The 24236-nt window shown below is 44.6% G+C and overlaps 1 protein-coding gene across 1 annotated transcript in view; it reads right to left on the bottom strand.

The window, feature by feature from the left end:
• nbeaa (neurobeachin a) overlaps positions 1 to 14456 on the bottom strand; it is a 337495-nt gene extending 323039 nt beyond the window's left edge. The window contains 1 exon segment of the mRNA XM_045690201.1: positions 13509 to 14456. Within this exon segment, the coding sequence (XP_045546157.1) occupies positions 13509 to 13787 (279 nt within the window). The 5' untranslated portion in view covers positions 13788 to 14456.
• Between the last annotated feature and the right edge of the window lie 9780 nt (positions 14457 to 24236).

Below are 24236 nucleotides of genomic sequence, written 5' to 3'. Positions count from 1 at the left end.
AGACAGAGAAAGAGAGAGAGAGAGAGAGACAGAAAGAGAGAGAGAAGGAGAGACAGAGAAAGAGAGAGAGAGAGAGACACAGAGAGAGAGAGGGAGAGAGAGAGAGAGAGATTGGACATACCAATTAAGATCTGGCTAAAAATACTTGAATCAGTTATAGAACCCATTGCCCTCTATGGTTGTGAGGTCTGGGGTCCACTCATACCCGCAAATGATCAGCAACACTGCTAACCAAACAACGGTCTCTGGCAACACTGCTAACCAAACAACGGTCTCTGACAACACTGCTAACCAAACAACGGTCTCTGACAACACTGCTAACCAAACAACGGTCTCTGACAACACTGCTAACCAAACAACGGTCTCTGACGACACTGCTAACCAAACAACGGTCTCTGGCAACACTGCTAACCAAACAACGGTCTCTGGCGACACTGCTAACCAAACAACGGTCTCTGACGACACTGCTAACCAAACAACGGTCTCTGGCAACACTGCTAACCAAACAACGGTCTCTGGCGACACTGCTAACCAAACAACGGTCTCTGGCAACACTGCTAACCAAACAACGGTCTCTGGCGACACTGCTAACCAAACAACGGTCTCTGGCAACACTGCTAACCAAACAACGGTCTCTGGCGACACTGCTAACCAAACAACGGTCTCTGGCCACACTGCTAACCAAACAACGGTCTCTGGCGACACTGCTAACCAAACAACGGTCTCTGACAACACTGCTAACCAAACAACGGTCTCTGGCCACACTGCTAACCAAACAACGGTCTCTGACAACACTGCTAACCAAACAACGGTCTCTGACAACACTGCTAACCAAACAACGGTCTCTGACAACACTGCTAACCAAACAACGGTCTCTGGCAACACTGCTAACCAAACAACGGTCTCTGGTGACACTGCTAACCAAACAACGGTCTCTGACAACACTGCTAACCAAACAACGGTCTCTGACAACACTGCTAACCAAACAACGGTCTCTGGCAACACTGCTAACCAAACAACGGTCTCTGACGACACTGCTAACCAAACAACGGTCTCTGACAACACTGCTAACCAAACAACGGTCTCTGGCAACACTGCTAACCAAACAACGGTCTCTGACAACACTGCTAACCAAACAACGGTCTCTGGCGACACTGCTAACCAAACAACGGTCTCTGACAACACTGCTAACCAAACAACGGTCTCTGACGACACTGCTAACCAAACAACGGTCTCTGGCCACACTGCTAACCAAACAACGGTCTCTGACAACACTGCTAACCAAACAACGGTCTCTGGCAACACTGCTAACCAAACAACGGTCTCTGGCTGACGCACAGTTAAAGGATAACTACGCCCAACATCTATTGATGTGATTAAAGAAGTGTTGTAAACTTACAACATACTATTTTGTTGTTTTTCTATCAGAAAAGTGTGATTTCCAAAAACCTGAAAAAACTGGTAAAAACTGAAACCTGCAAAAACTAAATTGAGAAACTTAACGCAAAAAAACCTGAAAATATTTTATAGGGTCCAACAACCGATGAGAGTAAGACCTTTAAACAGGTTTACATTCACAAGCGTGCCAGGGCCATACAGATGACCAGGACGCGTACTCAGAGCATGAGCTGACCGGCTGGAAAGTGTCTTCACTGACTACAGCATTCAACAACACAACACATCCGCCATGCTGACCCTTAACACGGGGTCCATAAAGGCACGTCAAATCAAATCAAAATGTATTTGTCACGTACGCCGAATACAAGAGGTGTATAACTTACAGTGAAATGCTTACTTACAGGCTCTAACCAATAGTGCAAAAAAAGGTATTAGGTGAACAATAGGTAAGTAAAGAAATAAAAACAACAGTAAAAAGACAGGCTATATACAGTAGCGAGGCTATAAATGTAGCGAGTGTGCTTAGTCCCCTTCCTGTTCACCCACAATTGGATTGACGCGCACCATTCCAACACCATCATTGAGTTTGCCAACGACACGACGGTGGTAGGCCTGATAAACGACAACGATGAGACAGCCTATAGGGAGGAGGTCAGAGACCTGGCAGTGTGGTGCCAGAACAACAACCTATCCTTCAACGTCAGAAAGACAAAGGAGCTGAATGTGGATTACAGGAATAAGGGGGGGTTTGAGCACGCCCCCATTCATGGCTGGAAAGCTTCAAGTTCCTCGGTACAGACGTCACTAAGGATCTATCATGTTTATTGTTTTTCACTTGCCATGGCAATGGAAACATTCTATGTGTTTCCCTATAAAGCCCCTTTGAATTGAATTGGAGGAAAAAGAGAGAGAGCGATAGCAACAGTATCCAAACGCATGGTTACCAAGACAACGCTTACCCTGATGGCAGCAATAGGGTACTACCTATAAGGCCCCGTTACAGTTTGTTTGTGTACGTGTGTGTGTGTGTGTGTGTGTGTGTGTGTGTGTGTGTGTGTGTGTGTGTGTGTGTGTGTGTGTGTGTGTGTGTGTGTGTGCTGAAATTCTGGTCAGACATTATTTGGATATTCCGGATTCTGTAGACGCTCTATCTCTTGATAAGCAACTGCTTGCTAAGGGTTAGGCTAAGGGATACGCTTAGGGTTTTGTATTTGTATTTTATTTATAAAGGATCCCCATTAGTTCCTGCCAAGGCAGCAGCTACTCTTCCTGGGGTTTATTATGGATCCCCATTAGTTCCTGCCAAGGCAGCAGCTACTCTTCCTGGGGTTTATTATGGATCCCCATTAGTTCCTGCCAAGGCAGTAGCTACTCTTCCTGGGGTTTATTATGGATCCCCATTAGTTCCTGCCAAGGCAGCAGCTACTCTTCCTGGGGTTTATTATGGATCCCCATTAGTTCCTGCCAAGGCAGCAGCTACTCTTCCTGGGGTTTATTATGGATCCCCATTAGTTCCTGCCAAGGCAGCAGCTACTCTTCCTGGGGTTTATTATGGATCCCCATTAGTTCCTGCCAAGGAAGCAGCTACTCTTCCTGGGGTTTATTATGGATCCCCATTAGTTCCTGGCAAGGCAGTAGCTACTCTTCCTGGGGTTTATTATGGATCCCCATTAGTTCCTGCCAAGGCAGCAGCTACTCTTCCTGGGGTTTATTATGGATCCCCATTAGTTCCTGCCAAGCCAGCAGCTACTCTTCCTGGGGTTTATTATGGATCCCCATTAGTTCCTGCCAAGGCAGCAGCTACTCTTCCTGGGGTTTATTATGGATCCCCATTAGTTCCTGCCAAGGCAGTAGCTACTCTTCCTGGGGTTTATTATGGATCCCCATTAGTTCCTGTCAAGGCAGTAGCTACTCTTCCTGGGGTTTATTATGGATCCCCATTAGTTCCTGCCAAGGCAGCAGCTACTCTTCCTGGGGTTTATTATGGATCCCCATTAGTTCCTGCCAAGGCAGTAGCTACTCTTCCTGGGGTTTATTATGGATCCCCATTAGTTCCTGCCAAGGCAGCAGCTACTCTTCCTGGGGTTTATTATGGATCCTCATTAGTTCCTGTCAAGGCAGCAGCTACTCGTCCTGGGGTTTATTATGGATCCCCATTAGTTCCTGCCAAGGCAGCAGCTACTCTTCCTGGGGTTTATTATGGATCCTCATTAGTTCCTGCCAAGGCAGCAGCTACTCTTCCTGGGGTTTATTATGGATCCCCATTAGTTCCTGTCAAGGCAGCAGCTACTCTTCCTGGGGTTTATTATGGATCCCCATTAGTTCCTGTCAAGGCAGCAGCTACTCTTCCTGGGGTTTATTATGGATCCACATTAGTTCCTGCCAAGGCAGCAGCTACTCTTCCTGGGGTTTATTATGGTTCCCCATTAGTTCCTGCCAAGGCAGCAGCTACTCTTCCTGGGGTTTATTATGGATCCCCATTAGTTCCTGTCAAGGCAGCAGCTACTCTTCCTGGGGTTTATTATGGATCCCCATTAGTTCCTGTCAAGGCAGCAGCTACTCTTCTTGGGGTTTATTATGGTTCCCCATTAGTTCCTGTCAAGGCAGTAGCTACTCTTCCTGGGGTTTATTATGGTTCCCCATTAGTTCCTGTCAAGGCAGCAGCTACTCTTCTTGGGGTTTATTATGGTTCCCCATTAGTTCCTGTCAAGGCAGCAGCTACTCTTCCTGGGGTCCAGCAACATTAAATCAGTTTTATACCATTTAAAATCTTACATGACACTGTGATGTGAAATAGAGTTCCATGTCTTTTATTTATTTTACCTTTATTTAACTAGGCAAGTCAGTTAAGAACAAACTATTATTTACAATTTACGGGAACAGGGGCTGGGGTAAAAAAAAAATATATAGGACAAAACACACATCACGACAAGAGAGACAACACTACATAAAGAGAGACCTAAGACAACAACATAGCAAGGCAGCAACACATGACACAGTATGGTACCAGCACAACATGGTAGCAACACAAAACTTGGTACAAACATTATCGGGCACAGACAACAGCACAAAGGGCAAGACAGTAGAGAAAAAATGATTCACACAAAGCAGCCAAAACTGTCAGTAAAAGTGTCCATGACTGAGTCTTTGAATGAAGAGATACATCTGTCCAGTTGGAGAAGTCATGGCTCTATGTAGTACTGTACTCCTCCTATAGTCTGTTCTGGACTTGTGGACTGTGAAGAGACCTCTGGTGACATGTCTTGTGGGTTATGGATGGGTGTCCTAGTTGTTGTGTATTTGTAGTTTAAACAGTCACCTCAGTGCATTCAGCATCTCAATACTTCTTACAAATACAAGTAGTGATGAAGTCAATCTCTCCTCCACTTTTGAGCCATGAGAGATTGAGATGCATATTATTAATGTTAGCTCTCTGTGTACATTTAAGGGACAGCAGTACTGCCCTGCTCTGAGGGTTAGGGCTACGGTTAGGGCTACGGTTAGGGCTACGGTTAGGGCTATGGCTACGGTTAGGGCTACGGTTAGGGTTACGGTTAGGGCTACGGTTAGGGCTAGGGCTACGGTTAGGGCTACGGTTAGGGCTACGGTTAGGGCTACGGTTAGGGCTATGGCTACGGTTAGGGCTATGGCTACGGTTAGGGTTACGGTTAGGGCTACGGTTAGGGCTATGGCTACGGTTAGGGTTACGGTTAGGGCTACGGTTAGGGCTAGGGCTATGGTTAGGGTTACGGTTAGGGCTATGGCTACGGTTAGGGCTATGGCTACGGTTAGGGCTACGGTTAGGGCTATGGCTACGGTTAGGGCTACGGTTAGGGCTACGGTTAGGGCTATGGTTAGGGCTATGGCTACGGTTAGGGCTACGGTTAGGGCTAACCGTAACCATAACCGTAACCCTAATCAAGGCAAAGGGTAGAATCTGAAGAATCTCAAATATAAAATATATTTTGAATTGTTTAACACTTTTTTGGTTAGTTACTCCATGATTCCATATGTGTTATTTCATAGTTTTGATGTCTTCACTATTATTCTAAAATTTAGAAAATAGTAAAAAAATAATGAAAAACCCTGGAATGAGTAGGTTTGTCCAAACTTTCGATTGGTACTGTATATACAAAAATATATATATTATAATATCGTCTTTGTATCTCAAAATCATTGTAATGTGATTAACCTTAAAAATGTTAATGAAAATGATTTAAATCTAAAAGATCAAATTCAACCAGAGAATGCCCTTAGATCAGGGTAACAGGCTGCAGTTGATTCATTCCCACGGTGAATGATTCATTCCCACGCTATGAAACCACACACTATTGCAGAGACTTTGATATTACCAACCGCAGTTGATATGGTGAAAACAATGTGTTGGGAAGCAGAAGCACAGAAACTCACATCAATACCTTTGTCAGATAACAATGTGAAACGAAGAATTGATGCTATTGTTAGCATTCAACAGGGAAACTCTGACTGAACGACTGAAAAACTCCCCAGTTTATGCTCTCCTAACGGAGGTTAGCTGTGAGTGCTGTTTATGCTCTCCAAGTGGAGGTTAGCTGTGAGGGCTGTTTATGCTCTCCAAGTGGAGGTTAGCTGTGAGGGCTATTTATGCTCTCCAAGTGGAGGTTAGCTGTGAGGGCTGTTTATGCTCTCCAAGTGGAGGTTAGATGTGAGGACTGTTTATGCTCTCCAAGTGGAGGTTAGCTGTGAGGGCTGTTTATGCTCTCCAAGTGGAGGTTAGCTGTGAGGGCTGTTTATGCTCTCCAAGTGGAGGTTAGCTGTGAGGGCTGTTTATGCTCTCCAAGTGGAGGTTAGCTGTGAGGGCTGTTTATGCTCTCCAAGTGGAGGTTAGCTGTGAGGGCTGTTTATGCTCTCCAAGTGGAGGTTAGCTGTGAGGGCTGTTTATGCTCTCCAAGTGGAGGTTAGCTGTGAGGGCTGTTTATGCTCTCCAAGTGGAGGTTAGCTGTGAGGGCTGTTTATGCTCTCCAAGTGGAGATTAGCTGTGAGGGCTGTTTATGCTCTCCAAGTGGAGGTTAGCTGTGAGGGCTGTTTATGCTCTCCAAGTGGAGGTTAGCTGTGAGGGCTGTTTATGCTCTCCAAGTGGAGGTTAGCTGTGAGGGCTGTTTATGCTCTCCAAGTGGAGGTTAGCTGTGAGGGCTGTTTATGCTCTCCAAGTGGAGGTTAGCTGTGAGGGCTGTTTATGCTCTCCAAGTGGAGGTTAGCTGTGAGGGCTGAGATGCGTTGACTTTTGTTGCTCCACGTCGGGGGATGTTATTCACGAGGACATGTTGTTCTGTCTCACGATTACCGAGCATGAAACGTCACATGGGATGTTCAGTGTGCTATGTGGCTGTATTGATGAAAAACAGATTCCATGGGATCAAATGGTTGGCTTTTGTACAGATGGGGCTCCATCTATGGTGGGACGGAGGGCAGGCCTCTACACTCTAGTTATGACTGTGTCTCCCTCTGCTACTCTGAGATATACCGCGGCAGGTAACTTCCATTGTAAACTACATCAAACCACATCCATTGTGCTCACGCCTGTTCACAAAACAATGTGGAGATATGCAATCAGAGCACGACAATGCTCTATTTCATACCAAGGCTTGGTGGTTATCGACGGCGTGGAAAGAATTTCTGCATTGAGAGAGGAAGCGTTGTCATTCACAATGGATATTAAAAAAAACAGACTTTGTTAATAACTTTCTGTGAAATGAACATAAAATGTGTCTCCTTGCCGATGTAACAGACATATCTGGGAAACTGAACGAACTGAACGCAAGCATGCAGGGGAAATACAAAAAACATTCTACAGATCAGGGATCGAATTAGTGGATTCAGAGGATTTTCTTTTTAAAAAGCGAACCATGCCTCTTCCCTCGGCTGTGCATGTTTCTAACAGAAAACCGCATCAGTAAGAGTCCCACAGGAGTGACGACTGCTCACCTCCAACGCTTGGAAGAGCACTTAGGGACCTACTTCCCTATACGTTTAACTGTGATCCTTACTCAGTTGACATGCCGGTAAGTGAAATCGAACAACTGATCGAACTGTCATGTGGCCGAATGCATTCCCGGGTCACTACGGAGGAGTTTTGGTTCCTGACTTGAAGGTAATACCCGGCCGTCTTCCTCTGAGTATTAACTCGGAACTGGGAACTCGGAAAATCTCAGACTTCAGTGCGTTCAAGATAGGTGAGAACTCTGAACAAAACAAGCCCCGACTGGGAAAAATAGTTTTCAACGGTCATCCAACTCAGAATTCCAACTCAGGAACTCTGGCCTCTTTCTAGAGCTCCATCTTTCTAGAGCTCCATCTTTCTAGAGCTCCATCTTTCTAGAGCTCCAACTTTCTAGAGCTCCATCTTTCTAGAGCTCCAACTTTCTAGAGCTCCATATTTCTAGAGCTCCATCTTTCTAGAGCTCCATCTTTCTAGAGCTCCAACTTTCTAGAGCTCCATCTTTCTAGAGCTCCATCTTTCTAGAGCTCCATCTTTCTAGAGCTCCAACTTTCTAGGGCTCCATCTTTCTAGAGCTCCAACTTTCTAGAGCTCCATCTTTCTAGAGCTCCAACTTTCTGACCTGAAGATCACTGACGTCATGATTTCACCTCGTATCTTTCAGAGTTCCCAGTTGTCGTGAAAGCACCATTAGTGCTCTCGTCTGCATTAAAACCAAATATCGATCCAGGTTGGATGTGACTGCAGAGATGAGCTGCACGCTGTCAAACCCCCCCCCCCGACTTTGAGCAAACCCATCTCATTAGTGGTGGTGAGGTAAGAGACATTATGAGGTAAGAGACATTATGAGGTAAGAGACATTATGAGGTAAGAGACATTATGAGGTAAGAGACATTATGAGGTCGGAGACATTATGAGGTAAGAGACATTATGAGGTAAGAGACATTATGAGGTAAGAGACATTATGAGGTAAGAGACATTATGAAGTAAGAGACATTATGAGGTAAGAGACATTATGAGGTAAGAGACATTATGTCAGACTCATTTGAAATTGACTGTCATAGACCCACATTAAAAGTATGTGATGGTGAGTTGAGAAGACAATCAGAAATACTGGCATCTGTTTTTTCATTGACTGCCATAGACCCACATTAAAAAAAGTTAACATTGGCTCTTAACTACATTTTTACATGGTTGGGGTCGTGAGGATTTTCAGATATCAAAACGTGGTCGTAGGCCCAAAAAGTTTAGGAACCCCTGGATTATGGGAATAATTTAGAGTGTGAAACAGGTGGAACAGCACCAATCATTTCCCTGCCTAAATCCACACCCTAACCCTGGAACTAGTTAAGCTAAGCTAACTAAAGCATTCAAACTAATGCACTGAGCTATATGAAGGGTAACTTTATCAGCATTTGTTGACAGGGGGAAAAGCCACAATTCAACCAAATCATCTGTGTCCTATTTGCTTTTACTCATTCTGATTATTATGTTAGGAAAAACAAACAAACACCTATTCTATAAGGCAGTGTTTCTATCCCTCCATCCATCCTGGGGCCATATTAATAAGGTTGTGGTGTGCTGCGGTCTCCTTCATCCATCCTTCCAACCCTCCATCTGCCCATCTATCCTTCCATCAATACTCGTGTGGTGTGTGAATCCCTCTCTGCGGTTCTCCACTGAACGACCTGGCTGAATAATAGAGTAGCTATCCCAGCCACAGAGGACTGTGTTGGGCCAACAAACCACTGCCACCGTCCCGACCCTGGCTCTCAGACCACCAGCTCTTTCAATTAAGGCTATAGTATTTCAGATTCAGACACTACTGCCCGCCAAGGACAATGGATGATGGGGATATGGAGAGAGGCTGGAGGATTGGTCTGTCTGTCTGTCTGTCTGTCTGTCTGTCTGTCTGTCTGTCTGTCTGTCTGTCTGTCTGTCTGTCTGTCTGTCTGTCTGTCTGTCTGCCTGCCTGCCTGCCTGCCTGCCTGCCTGCCTGCCTGCCTGCCTGCCTGCCTGCCTGCCTGCCTGTCTGTCTGTCTGTCTGTCTGTCTGTCTGTCTCTCTCTCTCTCTCTCTCTCTCATGTTACACATTAATACTGATCTAAGCCCCAGTTTTGCTTTTCTCCCTATCCACCTATCACCTATCATTTATCCATCTTTCATCTATCCATCTATCCAGTACCCTGCCGCTCTGCCTGCCTCTCTGCCTCTCTGGCTGGCTGCCTCTCTGGCTGACGCTCTGCCTCTCTGGCTGGCTGTCTGTCGCTCTGCCTCTCTGCCTCTCTGGCTGGCTGCCTCTCTGCCTCTCTGGCTGGCTGCCTCTCTGGCTGGCTGCCTCTCTGGCTGGCTGTCTCTCTGGCTGGCTGCCTCTCTGCCTCTCTGGCTGGCTGCCTCTCTGCCTCTCTGACACTGCAGCATCCTCCTCCTCCCCCACCCCTCATTCTCTCATCCCCCGCTCCTCTCCTCCACTACCTGCTTTTAAATGCATGACGCTGTCCACTTGCATGCTGCCTGCAGGCCAGACCATCTCTCTTCCTCCTCTTTCTTTTCTCCTCTCCTTACCATCTCCTTATCATCTCCTTACCATCTCCTTATCATCTCCTTACCATCTCCTTATCATCTCCTTACCATCTCCTTATCATCTCCTTACCATCTCCTTACCATCTCCTTATCATCTCCTTACCATCTCCTTATCATCTCCTTACCATCTCCCTACCATCTCCTTACCATCTCCTTATCATCTCCTTATCATCTCCTTACCATCTCCTTATCATCTCCTTACCATCTCCTTACCATCTCCCTACCATCTCCTTACCCTCGTCCTTATCATCTCCTTACCATCTCCTTATCATCTCCTTACCATCTCCTTACCATCTCCCTACCATCTCCTTACCATCTCCTTATCATCTCCTTATCATCTCCTTACCATCTCCTTACCATCTCCTTACCATCTCCTTACCATCTCCTTATCATCTCCCTACCATCTCCCTACCATCTCCTTACCATCTCCTTATCATCTCCTTACCATCTCCTTATCATCTCCTTACCATCTCCTTACCATCTCCTTACCATCTCCTTACCATCTCCCTACCATCTCCTTACCATCTCCTTATCATCTCCTTATCATCTCCTTACCATCTCCTTATCATCTCCTTACCATCTCCTTACCATCTCCTTACCATCTCCTTACCATCTCCTTATCATCTCCTTACCATCTCCTTACCATCTCCTTACCATCTCCTTACCATCTCCTTATCATCTCCTTACCATCTCCTTATCATCTCCTTACCATCTCCTTACCATCTCCCTACCATCTCCTTACCATCTCCTTACCATCTCCTTACCATCTCCTTACCATCTCCTTATCATCTCCTTACCATCTCCTTACCATCTCCTTACCATCTCCTTACCATCTCCTTACCATCTCCCTACCATCTCCCTACCATCTCCTTACCATCTCCTTATCATCTCCTTACCATCTCCTTATCATCTCCTTACCATCTCCTTACCATCTCCTTACCATCTCCTTACCATCTCCCTACCATCTCCTTACCATCTCCTTATCATCTCCTTATCATCTCCTTACCATCTCCTTATCATCTCCTTACCATCTCCTTACCATCTCCTTACCATCTCCTTACCATCTCCTTATCATCTCCTTACCATCTCCTTACCATCTCCTTACCATCTCCTTACCATCTCCTTACCATCTCCTTACCATCTCCCTACCATCTCCTTACCATCTCCTTATCATCTCCTTATCATCTCCTTATCATCTCCTTACCATCTCCTTATCATCTCCTTACCATCTCCTTACCATCTCCTTATCATCTCCTTATCATCTCCTTACCATCTCCTTATCATCTCCTTACCATCTCCTTACCATCTCCTTACCATCTCCTTATCATCTCCTTACCATCTCCTTACCATCTCCTTATCATCTCCTTATCATCTCCTTACCATCTCCTTATCATCTCCTTACCATCTCCTTACCATCTCCCTACCATCTCCTTATCATCTCCTTACCATCTCCCTACCATCTCCTTATCATCTCCTTACCATCTCCTTATCATCTCCTTACCATCTCCCTACCATCTCCTTACCATCTCCTTATCATCTCCTTACCATCTCCCTACCATCTCCTTATCATCTCCTTACCATCTCCTTATCCCTTTACAGGCTATGGTAAATGGTCAAATGAATTGTGCAGGATGCAGCAGCATCCGATAGACGTAACCTATTAGTACGTCGGTTTGAGGTTGAGGATGAAATCTTCACCTCCTATATCTGACAGAAAAGAGGGATGAGAAGGAGGGGATTAGAGGAGGAAGAGGAGGGAGCAGAGTAGGTCAAGGTGAGCCAGCGAAAGCATCAACCCTCCTCAAGTCAATAATAACTACAAGATTTGGACCCTGCTACACAAACATCACAGCATCACACAGGGATAGAAACGGGTTTGGGCTATTCACCCAAACTGTCCCACAATTAGCGAATAGAAATACGCTAATGATTTAACTTATCATAAGCATTTAGCCTTTTTGCCTTATCATAGGAATTTAGCATTTAACATTTAACCTGATCTATATAAAACCATGGTGATGAGATATATAGGCCTAGGCCCCTTCCAAAACAGATCACAATGTGTAACGCTAGCCTAAGCACCTTAGTATAGAAACTATAGAGGGTTTGATTCTAGCATAGCAGAAGAAAAACATCCCCTTGACACACACACACACACACACACACACACACACGCCATATCCCTAGACTATAAAGCATTAGTGCATCTGTGATGTGCATTAAAAACAGGTCTGTTTCATAACAAAAGTCCCCATTTGTTAATCCGCAGCCAGGTTTAAATTCCCCCTCCTATACTCACTAGACCAAAGCTCTCTAGGTGACGTTCAGACATAACGATAGGGTATTAGGCTAAAGGCAGGCATCTTCGATAGTTTAGCACATAGCTAAACTACAAAGAAACAGGAGAACCTAGCCTATGGGATTGGCATATGCCTATATATATAGAATATATATTTTTAAAAAATTAAAAAGGCACCAAATCTCTTATTCAAAACAAAGCATAGCTTAAAGGCTAATTATTTCTGAGACACTCATAGGCTAGCTGTAGGCTACATATGGCGACAACAATGCACAGCACAATGCCTTTGTTCCATCCGGTGGTAAACAACGCAGACGCTGCAGCCTGCACAGAATTCTGGCCCGGAAACAATATACAATTAACGCTTTTCTTTCCACTGCTGGCGAGGAATATGTAGCACTGTTCCAACACAACGAGTGCCGAGCAAGGTGCAGAAACAATGTAACGATTTGGCGTGTGTGTGTGTGTGTGTGTGTGTGAGAGGGTGAGAGAGAGAGAGAGAGAGAGAGAGAGTGTGTGTGTGTACGTGTGTGTGTGTGTTGCAGCCTAACAAATTCACTAGCTGCTGATGTATCACGTTGGGGTCAAGTGAATGGCTACATGTTTTTATTTGTGGTCCAAAACGGGACACACACACACACACACACACACACACACACACACACACACACACCAATCTCGACCACTGAGCGAAGGTATTCCGGTCACATATTTCCGAGTGTCGCCACAGCTATAAATGAATAGCCTAGCCTTAATGTATAAACTATAGAGCCTTAATGGCCGAATAACTGTTACCCTCCGATCCGTAGCGAGGGTCATTACATCCCTTGGTTTAGCTTCAAGACTTTACAAATCACATCCCTTTTACCCTCTGTCTCGCTCTCTCTCTCTCTCTCTCTCTCTCTCTCTCCAGCTTTTATAATCATCTAGTTCCCCATAACCCTTATTATCTCCACTGCATGACAGAAAAAAACCCTAATCCTTCCACTGAGCAAACATATGACATCATCCTGCAAGCCTTAGCCACCACAACATGGATGGATGGATGGATGGATGGGGAAAGTAGCTAAAAGCAGCGTCGTAAATAAAAGAGGAGCTTTCTGCTGCTACACATAACAGCGGTAGGTTAGAGGACTGTGCTACAGCAGCGCAACACAGTGCAGTGATTCTAGCTATGTGCTAATGCTAGGCTATAGGACTGGGTTCATAGCGGCGATGCTACCCTAGGCTACAATTGCGCTTTCTACTTACCAGGTTGAGAACCGTTTCGACGATGTCCCGGTTGCTAACCTCGCCAACCTGAATGAGGCCGACCAGTACGGCGAATTTCATTTGGATATTCCTGATCGGCACGGCGGGGTTGATCACCCCGGCCGGGAGCACCATGGAGCCGGATCCAGAGACCATCCTGTCCCCGATGGGAGCAGAGCCAGCGCCCGTAACGACCTGGGGCTGGCCGGGGCCCGGGGGATGAGCGGCTCGGTCTGGATCCGACAGTGGAGGTGCAGAAACCGGCTTCTCGCTCGACATTTCCTCTTTGGACACTGGAGAGGACGGAGAGAGGAGCGGCCGCTGGGGTCTCTCTCTCTCACACACACACACACACACACACACACCTGCTCTCAACAGTCAGTCCTTCTGCTGCATCAAATAGACTACGGAGAGGCCGGGGGAAAAGGGGGGAATATTAAGGAATATTAAAAAGAAAGGGTAAATGATCCTCTCCTGTTCTTCGAATCGCACCCTATTCTCCCGATGGTGCGAAAGAACGCATCAATAAAAGACAAGTTATCTTGACGCTCGGCAGAATGGTACCCTGTTGGTCGTATCGCCTCCCGTGTCTCTCTGGCAGGCTGCAGTCGTCGTCAGTACGCCATGTTGACGCCCCCTGTCTGCGGCACTGCGCGCCGGACACGCCTGCGCACTGGGAGATCAGCGGGAGTCGCTGGAGCGCATCTACATAGCCCACATCAGCAACCTTTCAGTTTACACAGCTCGTTATAACGCCTACGTGACAAATGTCTCAAACACCGTTATAATGCCTCATTACATGTGTAATAACATGTCAAATGTAGGCATATGTAGGACAGGATGGGTAGGCCTAACTAAAGCTAATATGATTTACTATAGGTCTATTTTACATATATTTATAGTACATTACATTATTATGTCTCAAGACAGTTTCGTCCTTGGAAACAAAATGTTGGCTAAATTAACAAAAGCTGTCATAAATAGCTAAACATGTTTGAGAGCTTTCTTGACAATGTTATGACAGTCGTAATCACACTGGGAAATATTGACTGCAGGCCAAATAAAACTTGAAATAACTGTGAAACAGAAGGGAAGCTCATTTAAGATCCACCACGGTGCATTATTACAGTAGCATGACTGTCTATGTTAACAGCAAATTATATTTTTATTTTTTATTTTAATCAGGGAGTCATACTGAGACCAAGGTCTATTTTATAGATGCGCTCTGAATTACAGAATTGACAGAAAATACAAATTTCAAAATATAAAAACAAATTCAAGCAGAAAAAAAGAAATAGTCATAAAAAAACAATCACAATCCTCAGTTATAACGTCTTCAAACAGCTTTCTGAACTGACCGAGAGACACCAGAACACAATCCTCAGTTATAAGGTCTTTAATCAGCTTTCTGAACTGACTGAGAGACACCAGAACACAATCCTCAGTTATAAGGTCTTTAATCAGCTTTCTGAACTGACCGAGAGACACCAGAACACAATCCTCAGTTATAAGGTCTTTAATCAGCTTTCTGAACTGACCGAGAGACACCAGAACACAATCCTCAGTTATAAGGTCTTTAATCAGCTTTCTGAACTGACCGAGAGACACCAGAACACAATCCTCAGTTATAAGGTCTTTAATCAGCTTTCTGAACTGACCGAGAGACACCAGAACACAATCCTCAGTTATAAGGTCTTTAATCAGCTTTCTGAACTGACCGAGAGACACCAGAACACAATCCTCAGTTATAAGGTCTTTAATCAGCTTTCTGAACTGACCGAGAGACACCAGAACACAATCCTCAGTTATAAGGTCTTTAATCAGCTTTCTGAACTGACCGAGAGACACCAGAACACAATCCTCAGTTATAAGGTCTTTAATCAGCTTTCTGAACTGACCGAGAGACACCAGAACATCACATCTAAGAACGTATTGTTCCACAAATAAGGTGTTTGAAAACTAAACAGTGATATATTTAACTCCGTAGAGACCAGAGGAATTCCCAGAGTTAACCAGCATTGAGACTGGGTGTGGTAACTCATAAGTATAAAGTTTAGTTATGATGTTAGTGGGACTTTTTCTAAAAGGGCTTTATAAATAAAAACATAGCAATGAATCAACGTCAAAGAGGAGCAGCCATCTTCCTGGTAGAGAATACAGTGATAAGTACTGAAAATATCAGCTGTGATAAAGAGCAGTGTGCTATGATCAACTGCATGTAACGGCGATAATGAGGTGGCAGCTACGTTCATATACAGTAGATGACGTCGCCATAGTCTAGGACCGATAGGAGGAACGTCCACTGAATAATCTGCTTTCTACTACACTGAACAAAAATAGAAACGCAACACGCAACAATTTCTACGATTTTACTGAGTTACAGTTCATATAAGGAAATCAGTCAATTGAAATACATTCATTAGGCCCTAATCTATGGATTTCACATGACTGGGAATACAGATATGCATCTGTTGGTCACAGATACCTTAAAAAATATATACAGGGGCGTGGATCAGAAAACCAGTCAGTATCTGGTGTGACCACCATTTGCCTCATGCAGCACGTCACATCTCCTTCACATGGAGTTGATCAGGCTGTTGATTGTGGCCTGTGGAATGTTGTCCCACTCCTCTTCAATGGCTGTGTGAAGTTTCTGGATATTGGCGGGAACTGGAACACGCTGTCGTACACGTCGATCCAGAGCATCCCAAACATGCTCAATGGGATACATATCTGGTGAGTATGCAGGCCATGGAAGAACTGGGACATTTTCAGCTTCCAGGAATTGTGGACAGATCCTTGTCACATGGGGCTGTGTATTATCAAGCTGAAACATGAGGTGATGGTGGTGGATGAATGGCACAACAATGGACCTCAGGATCTCATCACGGTATCTCTGTGCATTCAAAATGCCATAAAAATGTTTTAATTGTATTTGTTGTCCACAGCTTATGCCTGCCCATACCATAACCCCACCGCCACCATGGGGCACTCTGTTCACAATGTTGACATCAGCAAACCACTTGCCCACACAACGCCATACAAGCTGTCTGCCATCTGCCCGATACTGTTGAAACCAGGATTCATCAGTGAAGAGCACACTTCTCCCAGCGTGCCAATGGCCATCGAAGGTGAGCATATGGTGGCTGAAGTCGGTTACAATGCTAAACTGGAATCAGGTCAAGACGAGCATGAAGATGAGGTTCCCTGAGACGGTTTCTGACAGTTTGTGCAGAAATTCTTCGGTTGTGCAAACCCACAGTTTCATGAGCTGTCCCAGTGGCTGTTCTCAGACAATCCAACAGGTGAAGAAGCCGGATGTGGAGGTCCTGGGCTGTCGTGGTTACACGGGGTCAACGGTTGTGAGGCCGGTTGAACATACTGCCAAATTCCCTAAAACAATGTTGGAGGCGGCTTATGGTAGATAAATTGATATTACATTTTCTGGCAACAGCTCTGGTGGACATTCCTGCAGTCAACATGCCAATTGCACACTCCCTCAAAACATGAGACATCTGTGGCATTGTGCTGTGTGACAAAACTGCACTTTATAGAGTGGCCTTATATTGTCCCCAGCACAAGGTGCACCTGTGTAATGATCATGCTGTTTAATCAGCTTCTTGATATGCCACACCTGTCAGGTGGATGGATGATCTAGGTAAAGGAGAAATGCTCACTAACAGGGATGTAAACAAATGTGTGAACAAATATTTAGAGAAATAATATTTTTGTGCTTATGGAACATTTCTGGGATGTTTTAACTCAGCTCATGAAACATGTGTCATGACGTTGGCCTGTGGGTAAGGTTTATGACCCCCCCCCCCCCATAAATACCTTTCTCCCTTCCCCTCTCTGAAATCTACTGAAGGACTTGAATAGCCTGTGTTAAATATAGAGAGTCTGGGAACATCAAACAAATGGGGAAAGGTACCACATATTTTGTTAATAAAACCAGTTGGAAATATGCTTGGGAACGTAATGAGTATGTATGTCAGTTCGGTTGTCATCTGAGACATTATGACTGATGACAGGACGACATAAACTGTATCTGAGAAAGTATACGCCCTCTAGTTATCAGAGTCACATGGAATTGTTATGCAATTGAAATGTTTGATATTGAAAATGTTTGTTAGGAGATGAAATGTAATTTTAGCTTCCGAATGAGAGATTTGGGTTTTCATAAGGAAAGTGCCCTGCTCGATCAGTGGCCCAACCCTGTGAAGAGACAGGGGTTATAAACGATGAAACACCTCCCTCCCCCTCTCCACTATATAATCCTTTGACGAAAAGATAACCACGTTGTTCCAGTACGGGAGGTCTGCAGCCTCTACGTTAGAAGGACACACATGTCAAGTACAGAACTAAGCCAACCTCGGCGTGAGCTCTGGTATGAACTGGTATGAACTTTGAGCTTATTCACTACAGAAGTGCTACTTCCTAGCCGTTGAGTTAGCAGCGGCCGCTGCTAACGTGGGTTAGGAAAGGACGGACGACGGATCCAGTCTAACAACCAGACGAAGATACCACCACGTATCCAATGGACCACCATTGACATTCTTCCGAAAACAGGGAGATCTGTTGGCCAACCCGGTCAGCATCTACGACCAATCTACCGAAGCGCAGCTCAGAGTAAATATTTATTGCATTTTCCTTTTCCAAATGGGCGGTAATTTAGAATGCATAAGATAATGTATTTACGATAGCATAGCTGCTGTTTCTGTGTTCCTAAATCTTCCCGCTCTTTCATTCAAGCCCAACCCCCTTTCCTTTGTGTAACTAGCTTTCATACAGGTTCAGTCCACCAGGACGTTTTCTGTATGACATCATTGTATTCTGTGTATTTGTAATTCTGTGTGATTAGTTAGGTATTTAGTAAATAAATAATTAAACCCAATTTTGTATTGCTGATTCAACTTGTTAGCCAGGGTTCGTGAAGATAGCCAAGAATTTACAACTTTCATTATGAGACTGAAAATAAGACAAGGGTTAATATTGACTGCTATCGAGGTAAAATATTACAAAGTATTTTAAGAGTTTATTCGGAAGATAACAGCTCTATAAACGTTCTTCCGTGGTGCCCCGACTTTCTAGTTAATTACATTTACATGATTAGCTTAATCAGGTAATATTAATTACAGAGAAATCATTTTATAAGTTAGCATGTCATATCACTTAATCCGGCATAGCCAAAGACACGACACATGGGACCAATACTTTACATGTTGCGTTTATATTTTTGTTCAGTATATTTAGCGAAAGGCATGACTTGTTTCTATAAAAGAAGCCCATTTTTTACTCTCAGCTTCTTAACTTATCAATATGCTTTTTAAAAGGCAGCTTTTCATCAGATGCCTCAAACACAATCAATATGGACACCATCCAAAGTGCATAAGCTTAAATCATCAGAGTTATTTTGATGAATTATTTAAAAAAAAATATATTTAACCAGGTAGGCTAGTTGAGAACAAGTTCTCATTTACAACTGCGACCTGGCCAAGATAAAGCAAAGCAGTGTGACACAGACAACAACACAGAGTTACACATGGATTAAACAATAAACAAGCCAATAACACAAGCAAGTCAATGACACAGTAGAAAAAAAAGGGAATCTATATACAGTGTGTGCAAAAGGCATGAGGAGGTAGGCAATAAATAGGCCATAGGAGCGAATAATTACAATTTAGCAGATTAACACTGGAGTGATAAATGAGCATATGATGATGTGCAAGTAGAAATACTGGTGTGCAAAAGAGCAGAAAAGTAAATAAAATAAAAACAGTATGGGGATGAGGTAGGTAGATTGGGTGGGCTATTTACAGATGGACTATGTACAGCTGCAGCGATCGTTTAGCTGCTCAGATAGCTGATGTTTAAAGTTGGTGAGGGAAATTCTAGAGAACAACATATACTACCGAGCATTCAGAAAGTATTCAGACCCCTTGACTTTTTCCCAATCTTGTTACTTTACAGCCTTATTTTATAATTTAATAAATTATTTTTTCCCTCATCAATCTACACACAATACCCCATAATGACATCACAATACCCCATAATGACATCACAATACCCCATAATGACATCACAATACCCCATAATGACAAAGCAAAAACAGGTTTTTAGACAGTTTTGCACATTTATAAACAAACAAACAACTGAAATATAACATTTCCATAAGTATTCAGACCCTTTACTCAGTACTTTGTTGAAGCAACTTTGGCAGCGATTACAGCCTCGAGTCTTCTTTGGTATGACGCTACAAGTTTGGCAAACATGTATTTTGGGAGTTTCTCCAATTCTGCTCTGCAGATCCTCTCAAGGTCAGTCAGGTTGGATGGGGAGCGTTGCTGCACAGCTATTTTCAGGTATCTCCAGAGATAGTTCGATCGGGTTCAAGTCCGGGCTCTAGCTGGGCCACTCAAGGACATTCAGAGACTTGTCACAAAGCCACTCCTGCGTTGTCTTGGCTGTGTGCTTAGGGTCATTGTCCTGTTGGCAGGTGAACTTTTTGTAAGTCGCTCTGGATAAGAGCGTCTGCTAAATGACTTAAATGTAAATGTAAATGTATGAACCTTCACCCCAGTCTGAGGTCCTGAGCGCTCTGGAGCAGGTTTTCATCAAGCATCTCTCTGTACTTTGCTCCATTCATCTTTCCCTTAAGCCTGACTTGTCTCCCAGTCCTTGCTGCTGAAAAACATCCCCACAGCATGATGCTGCCACCACCATGCTTCACCGTAGGGATGGTGGCAGGTTTCCGCCAGACGTGACGCTTGGCATTAAGGCCAAAAAGTTCAATCTTGGTTTCATCAGACCAGAGAATCTTGTTTTTCATAGTCCAAGAGTCCTTTAGGTGCCTTTTGGCAAACTCCAAGCGGGCTGTCATGTGCCTTTTACTGAGGAGAGGCTTCCGTCTGGCCACTCTACAATAAAGACCTGATTTGTGGAGTGCTGCAGAGACGGATGTCCTTCTGGAAGGTTCTCCCATCTCCACAGAGGAACTCCAGAACTCTGTCAGAATGACCATCGGGTTCTTGATCACCTCCCTGACCAAGGCCCTTCTCCCCCGATTGCTCAGTTTAGCCGGGCGGCCAGCTCTAGGAAGAGTCTTGGTGGTTCCAAACTTCTTCCATTTAAGAATAATGGAGGTCACTGTGTTCATGGGGACCTTCAATGCTGCAGACATTTTTTGGTACCCTTCCCCAGATCTGTGAATTGACACAATCCTGTCTCAGAGCTCTACAGACAATTCCTTCAACCTCATGGCTTGGATTTTGCTCTGACATGCACTGTCAACTGTGGGACCTTATATAAACAGGTGTGTGCCTTTTCAAATCATGTCCAATCAATTGAATTTACCATAGATGGACTCCAATCAAGTTTAGAAACATCTCAAGGATGATCAATGGAAACAGGATGCACCTGAACTCAATTTCAAGTCTCATAGCAAAGGGTCTGAATACTTATATAAATAAGGTATTTCTGTTTTTAAAGGTTGAATACATTTTCAAACATTTCTAAAAACCTGTTTTTGCTTTGTCATTATGGGTTATTGTGTGTAGATTAATGAGGGAAAAAATAATTATAATTTGATAGATTTTAGAATAAGTTTGTAACATAACAAAATGTGGGAAAAGGGAATGGGTCTGAATACTTTCCGAATTAACTAAACTTAGTTTTACCTTTCAATACTAATTTCAGGTCAATAAAGTTTTTCTGCAATTATCATTATCTCTTATCACACACACACACACACACACACACACACACACACACACACACACACACACACACACACACACACACACACTCTAACGCAGACACACACACAGACACTAACACAGACACACACACACACTAACACAGACACACACACACACACACACACATTAACATAGACACACACTAACACACTAAAACAGACACACACACTAACACAGACACACACACACGCACACACTAACACAACACACATACACACACACATACATACACCCCCCACACACACACACACACACAAACACAAACTACACACACACATTGAGACAGACACACATTCACACACACACACACACACACACACACACACACACACACACACACACACACACACACACACACACACACACACACACACACACACACACACACACACACACACACACACACACACTGTCTATTCATTCTTATTCTCATCCTGTCCTCTCCCCATCTTCTCTCATCCTGTCCTCTCCCCTCATCTTCTCTCATCCTGTCTTCTCCCCTCATCTTCTTTCATCCTGTCCTCTCCCCTCATCTTCTCTCATCCTGTCCTCTCCCCTCATCTTCTCTCATCCTGTCCTCTCCCCTCATCTTCTCTCATCCTGTCCTCTCCCCTCATCCTGTCCTCTCCCCTCATCTTCTCTCTTCCTGTCCTCTCCTCTCATCCTGTCCTCTCCCCTCATCCTGTCCTCTCCCCTCATCTCCTCTCATCCTGTCATCTCCCCCTAATCTTCTCTCATCCTGTCCTCTTCCCTCATCTTCTCTCATCCTGTCCTCTCCCCCATCTTCTCTCATCCTGTCCTCTCCCCTCATCTTCTCTCATCCTGTCGTCTCCCCTCATCTTCTCTCATCCTGTCGTCTCCCCTAATCTTCTCTCATCCTGTCCTCTCCCCTCATCTTTTCTCATCCTGTCCTCTCCCCTCATCTCCTCTCATCCTGTCCTCTCCCCTCATCCTGTCCTCTCCCCTCATCTTCTCTCATCCTGTCCTCTCCCCTCATCTCCTCTCATCCTGTCCTCTCCCCTCATCTTCTCTCATCCTGTCCTCTCCCCTCATCTTCTCTCATCCTGTCCTCTCCCCTCATCCTGTCCTCTCCCCTCATCTTCTCTCTTCCTGTCCTCTCCTCTCATCCTGTCCTCTCCCCTCATCCTGTCCTCTCCCCTCATCTCCTCTCATCCTGTCATCTCCCCCTAATCTTCTCTCATCCTGTCCTCTTCCCTCATCTTCTCTCATCCTGTCCTCTCCCCCATCTTCTCTCATCCTGTCATCTCCCCTCATCTTCTCTCATCCTGTCATCTCCCCTCATCTTCTCTCATCCTGTCGTCTCCCCTAATCTTCTCTCATCCTGTCCTCTCCCCTCATCTTTTCTCATCCTGTCCTCTCCCCTCATCTCCTCTCATCCTGTCCTCTCCCCTCATCCTGTCCTCTCCCCTCATCTTCTCTCATCCTGTCCTCTCCCCTCATCTTCTCTCATCCTGTCCTCTCCCCTCATCTCCTCTCATCCTGTCCTCTCCCCTCATCCTGTCCTCTCCCCTCATCTTCTCTCATCCTGTCCTCTCCCCTCATCCTGTCCTCTCCCCTCATCTTCCCTCATCCTGTCCTCTCCCCCATCTTCTCTCATCCTGTCCTCTGCCATCATCTTCTCTCATCCTGTCCTCTCCCCTCATCTCCTCTCATCCTGTCCTCTCCCCTCATCCTGTCCTCTCCCCTCATCTTCTCTCATCCTGTTGTGGTGGCTAATTTCTGCATTACCAAATGAGGACAGTTACAAACGTCACACACCAGTCAGAGGTATACTTAAACTACATCTTTAATAATAAGAGCTTTGCAAAAGCCCTTTGACAACACAAAAGTACAAAGATCTTTTATAGCCAAGATACACCCCTCTCAACGTACATGACGAACCACAGATCTTAGAAACAGTTCACAAAGGGACTTTATAATTGAGAAAGGAGTATCCCTTCGCCAGATAGCTTTCGCTATAAATTATCATTCAGTTTGGTCCCTAAGACGAGGTTCTAATATCATTCCTGGTACTTCATAGCACAAAAACACCATCTCATCCAATGGCATAAATCAATTGACAACTCTAGATACTCCCATCTCAAGTAAACCCCCTCTTGACTCCACTCCTGGACAAGCTCACTGAGGGGAGTGAGCCTCTAGGTCATACACTATCCCAGGATAAGTGCAACATCAGAGAGGACATACAATGGTTCCGGACACTGCCATACACCTTCCCCCAATGCCAAAGGAGGGAGTGACTTGCGCACAGACATTGTGAAGACAAGTTATTGGTTCCCCATTAATCATGCCATCCCTTCACATGGATTAACAGATACATTCACATATGAAGACAATGTTCCATCCTGTCCTCTTCCCTTTCTGATATTCTGCATAGCACCAGGGACATGTGAAAGACAAGCCTGACCTCTCCCCTCTCTGGGCCCTAAGTGACTGAGCCCCAGCTGAGGGAAGAAGTCAGGCTTCCAACAGAGTCCAAAGGGATACATTCTGATTCATCAAGGGACTCAGTCCCTTCTGGAGAATCAGAACAGTAACGTTACACCTTACTAACAGTAGTTGTAGATTATATGAATTCTTACAACAACAAAAAAATACATTATCAAATTTAAAAGAAAATAAAGAATCAAATCCCTTCAATGTTGAGTACCTTAACCTCATGTAAGCTTTTTCCCTTCGGAAACTGAGTTTACAACCTTTATCCTACAAGACAGACTTGCACATGTTTAATCACACAGAATAATACATTGTTGAGGAAAATACACAAAGAAAAGAGAACATAGAAATGCTCCCTAAGTTACAGGAGAACCAGTGTCTAAACACAGGCTTCATCACAACAGAAAGGACAGTCATCCCTCTCAGTCCCCTCTCAACTAAAAAGAAAATCACTAGATTTAAAAACATTCATTCACATAGAAAATACATATATTTTACATAAACCAAAAAATCA

The sequence above is a fragment of the Salmo salar genome, chromosome ssa11 (assembly GCF_905237065.1).
Source record: "Salmo salar chromosome ssa11, Ssal_v3.1, whole genome shotgun sequence".
Classification (NCBI taxonomy): domain Eukaryota; kingdom Metazoa; phylum Chordata; class Actinopteri; order Salmoniformes; family Salmonidae; genus Salmo; species Salmo salar.
Note: the sequence above shows the minus strand (reverse complement) of the source record. Positions and strands in the feature narration are given on the sequence as shown.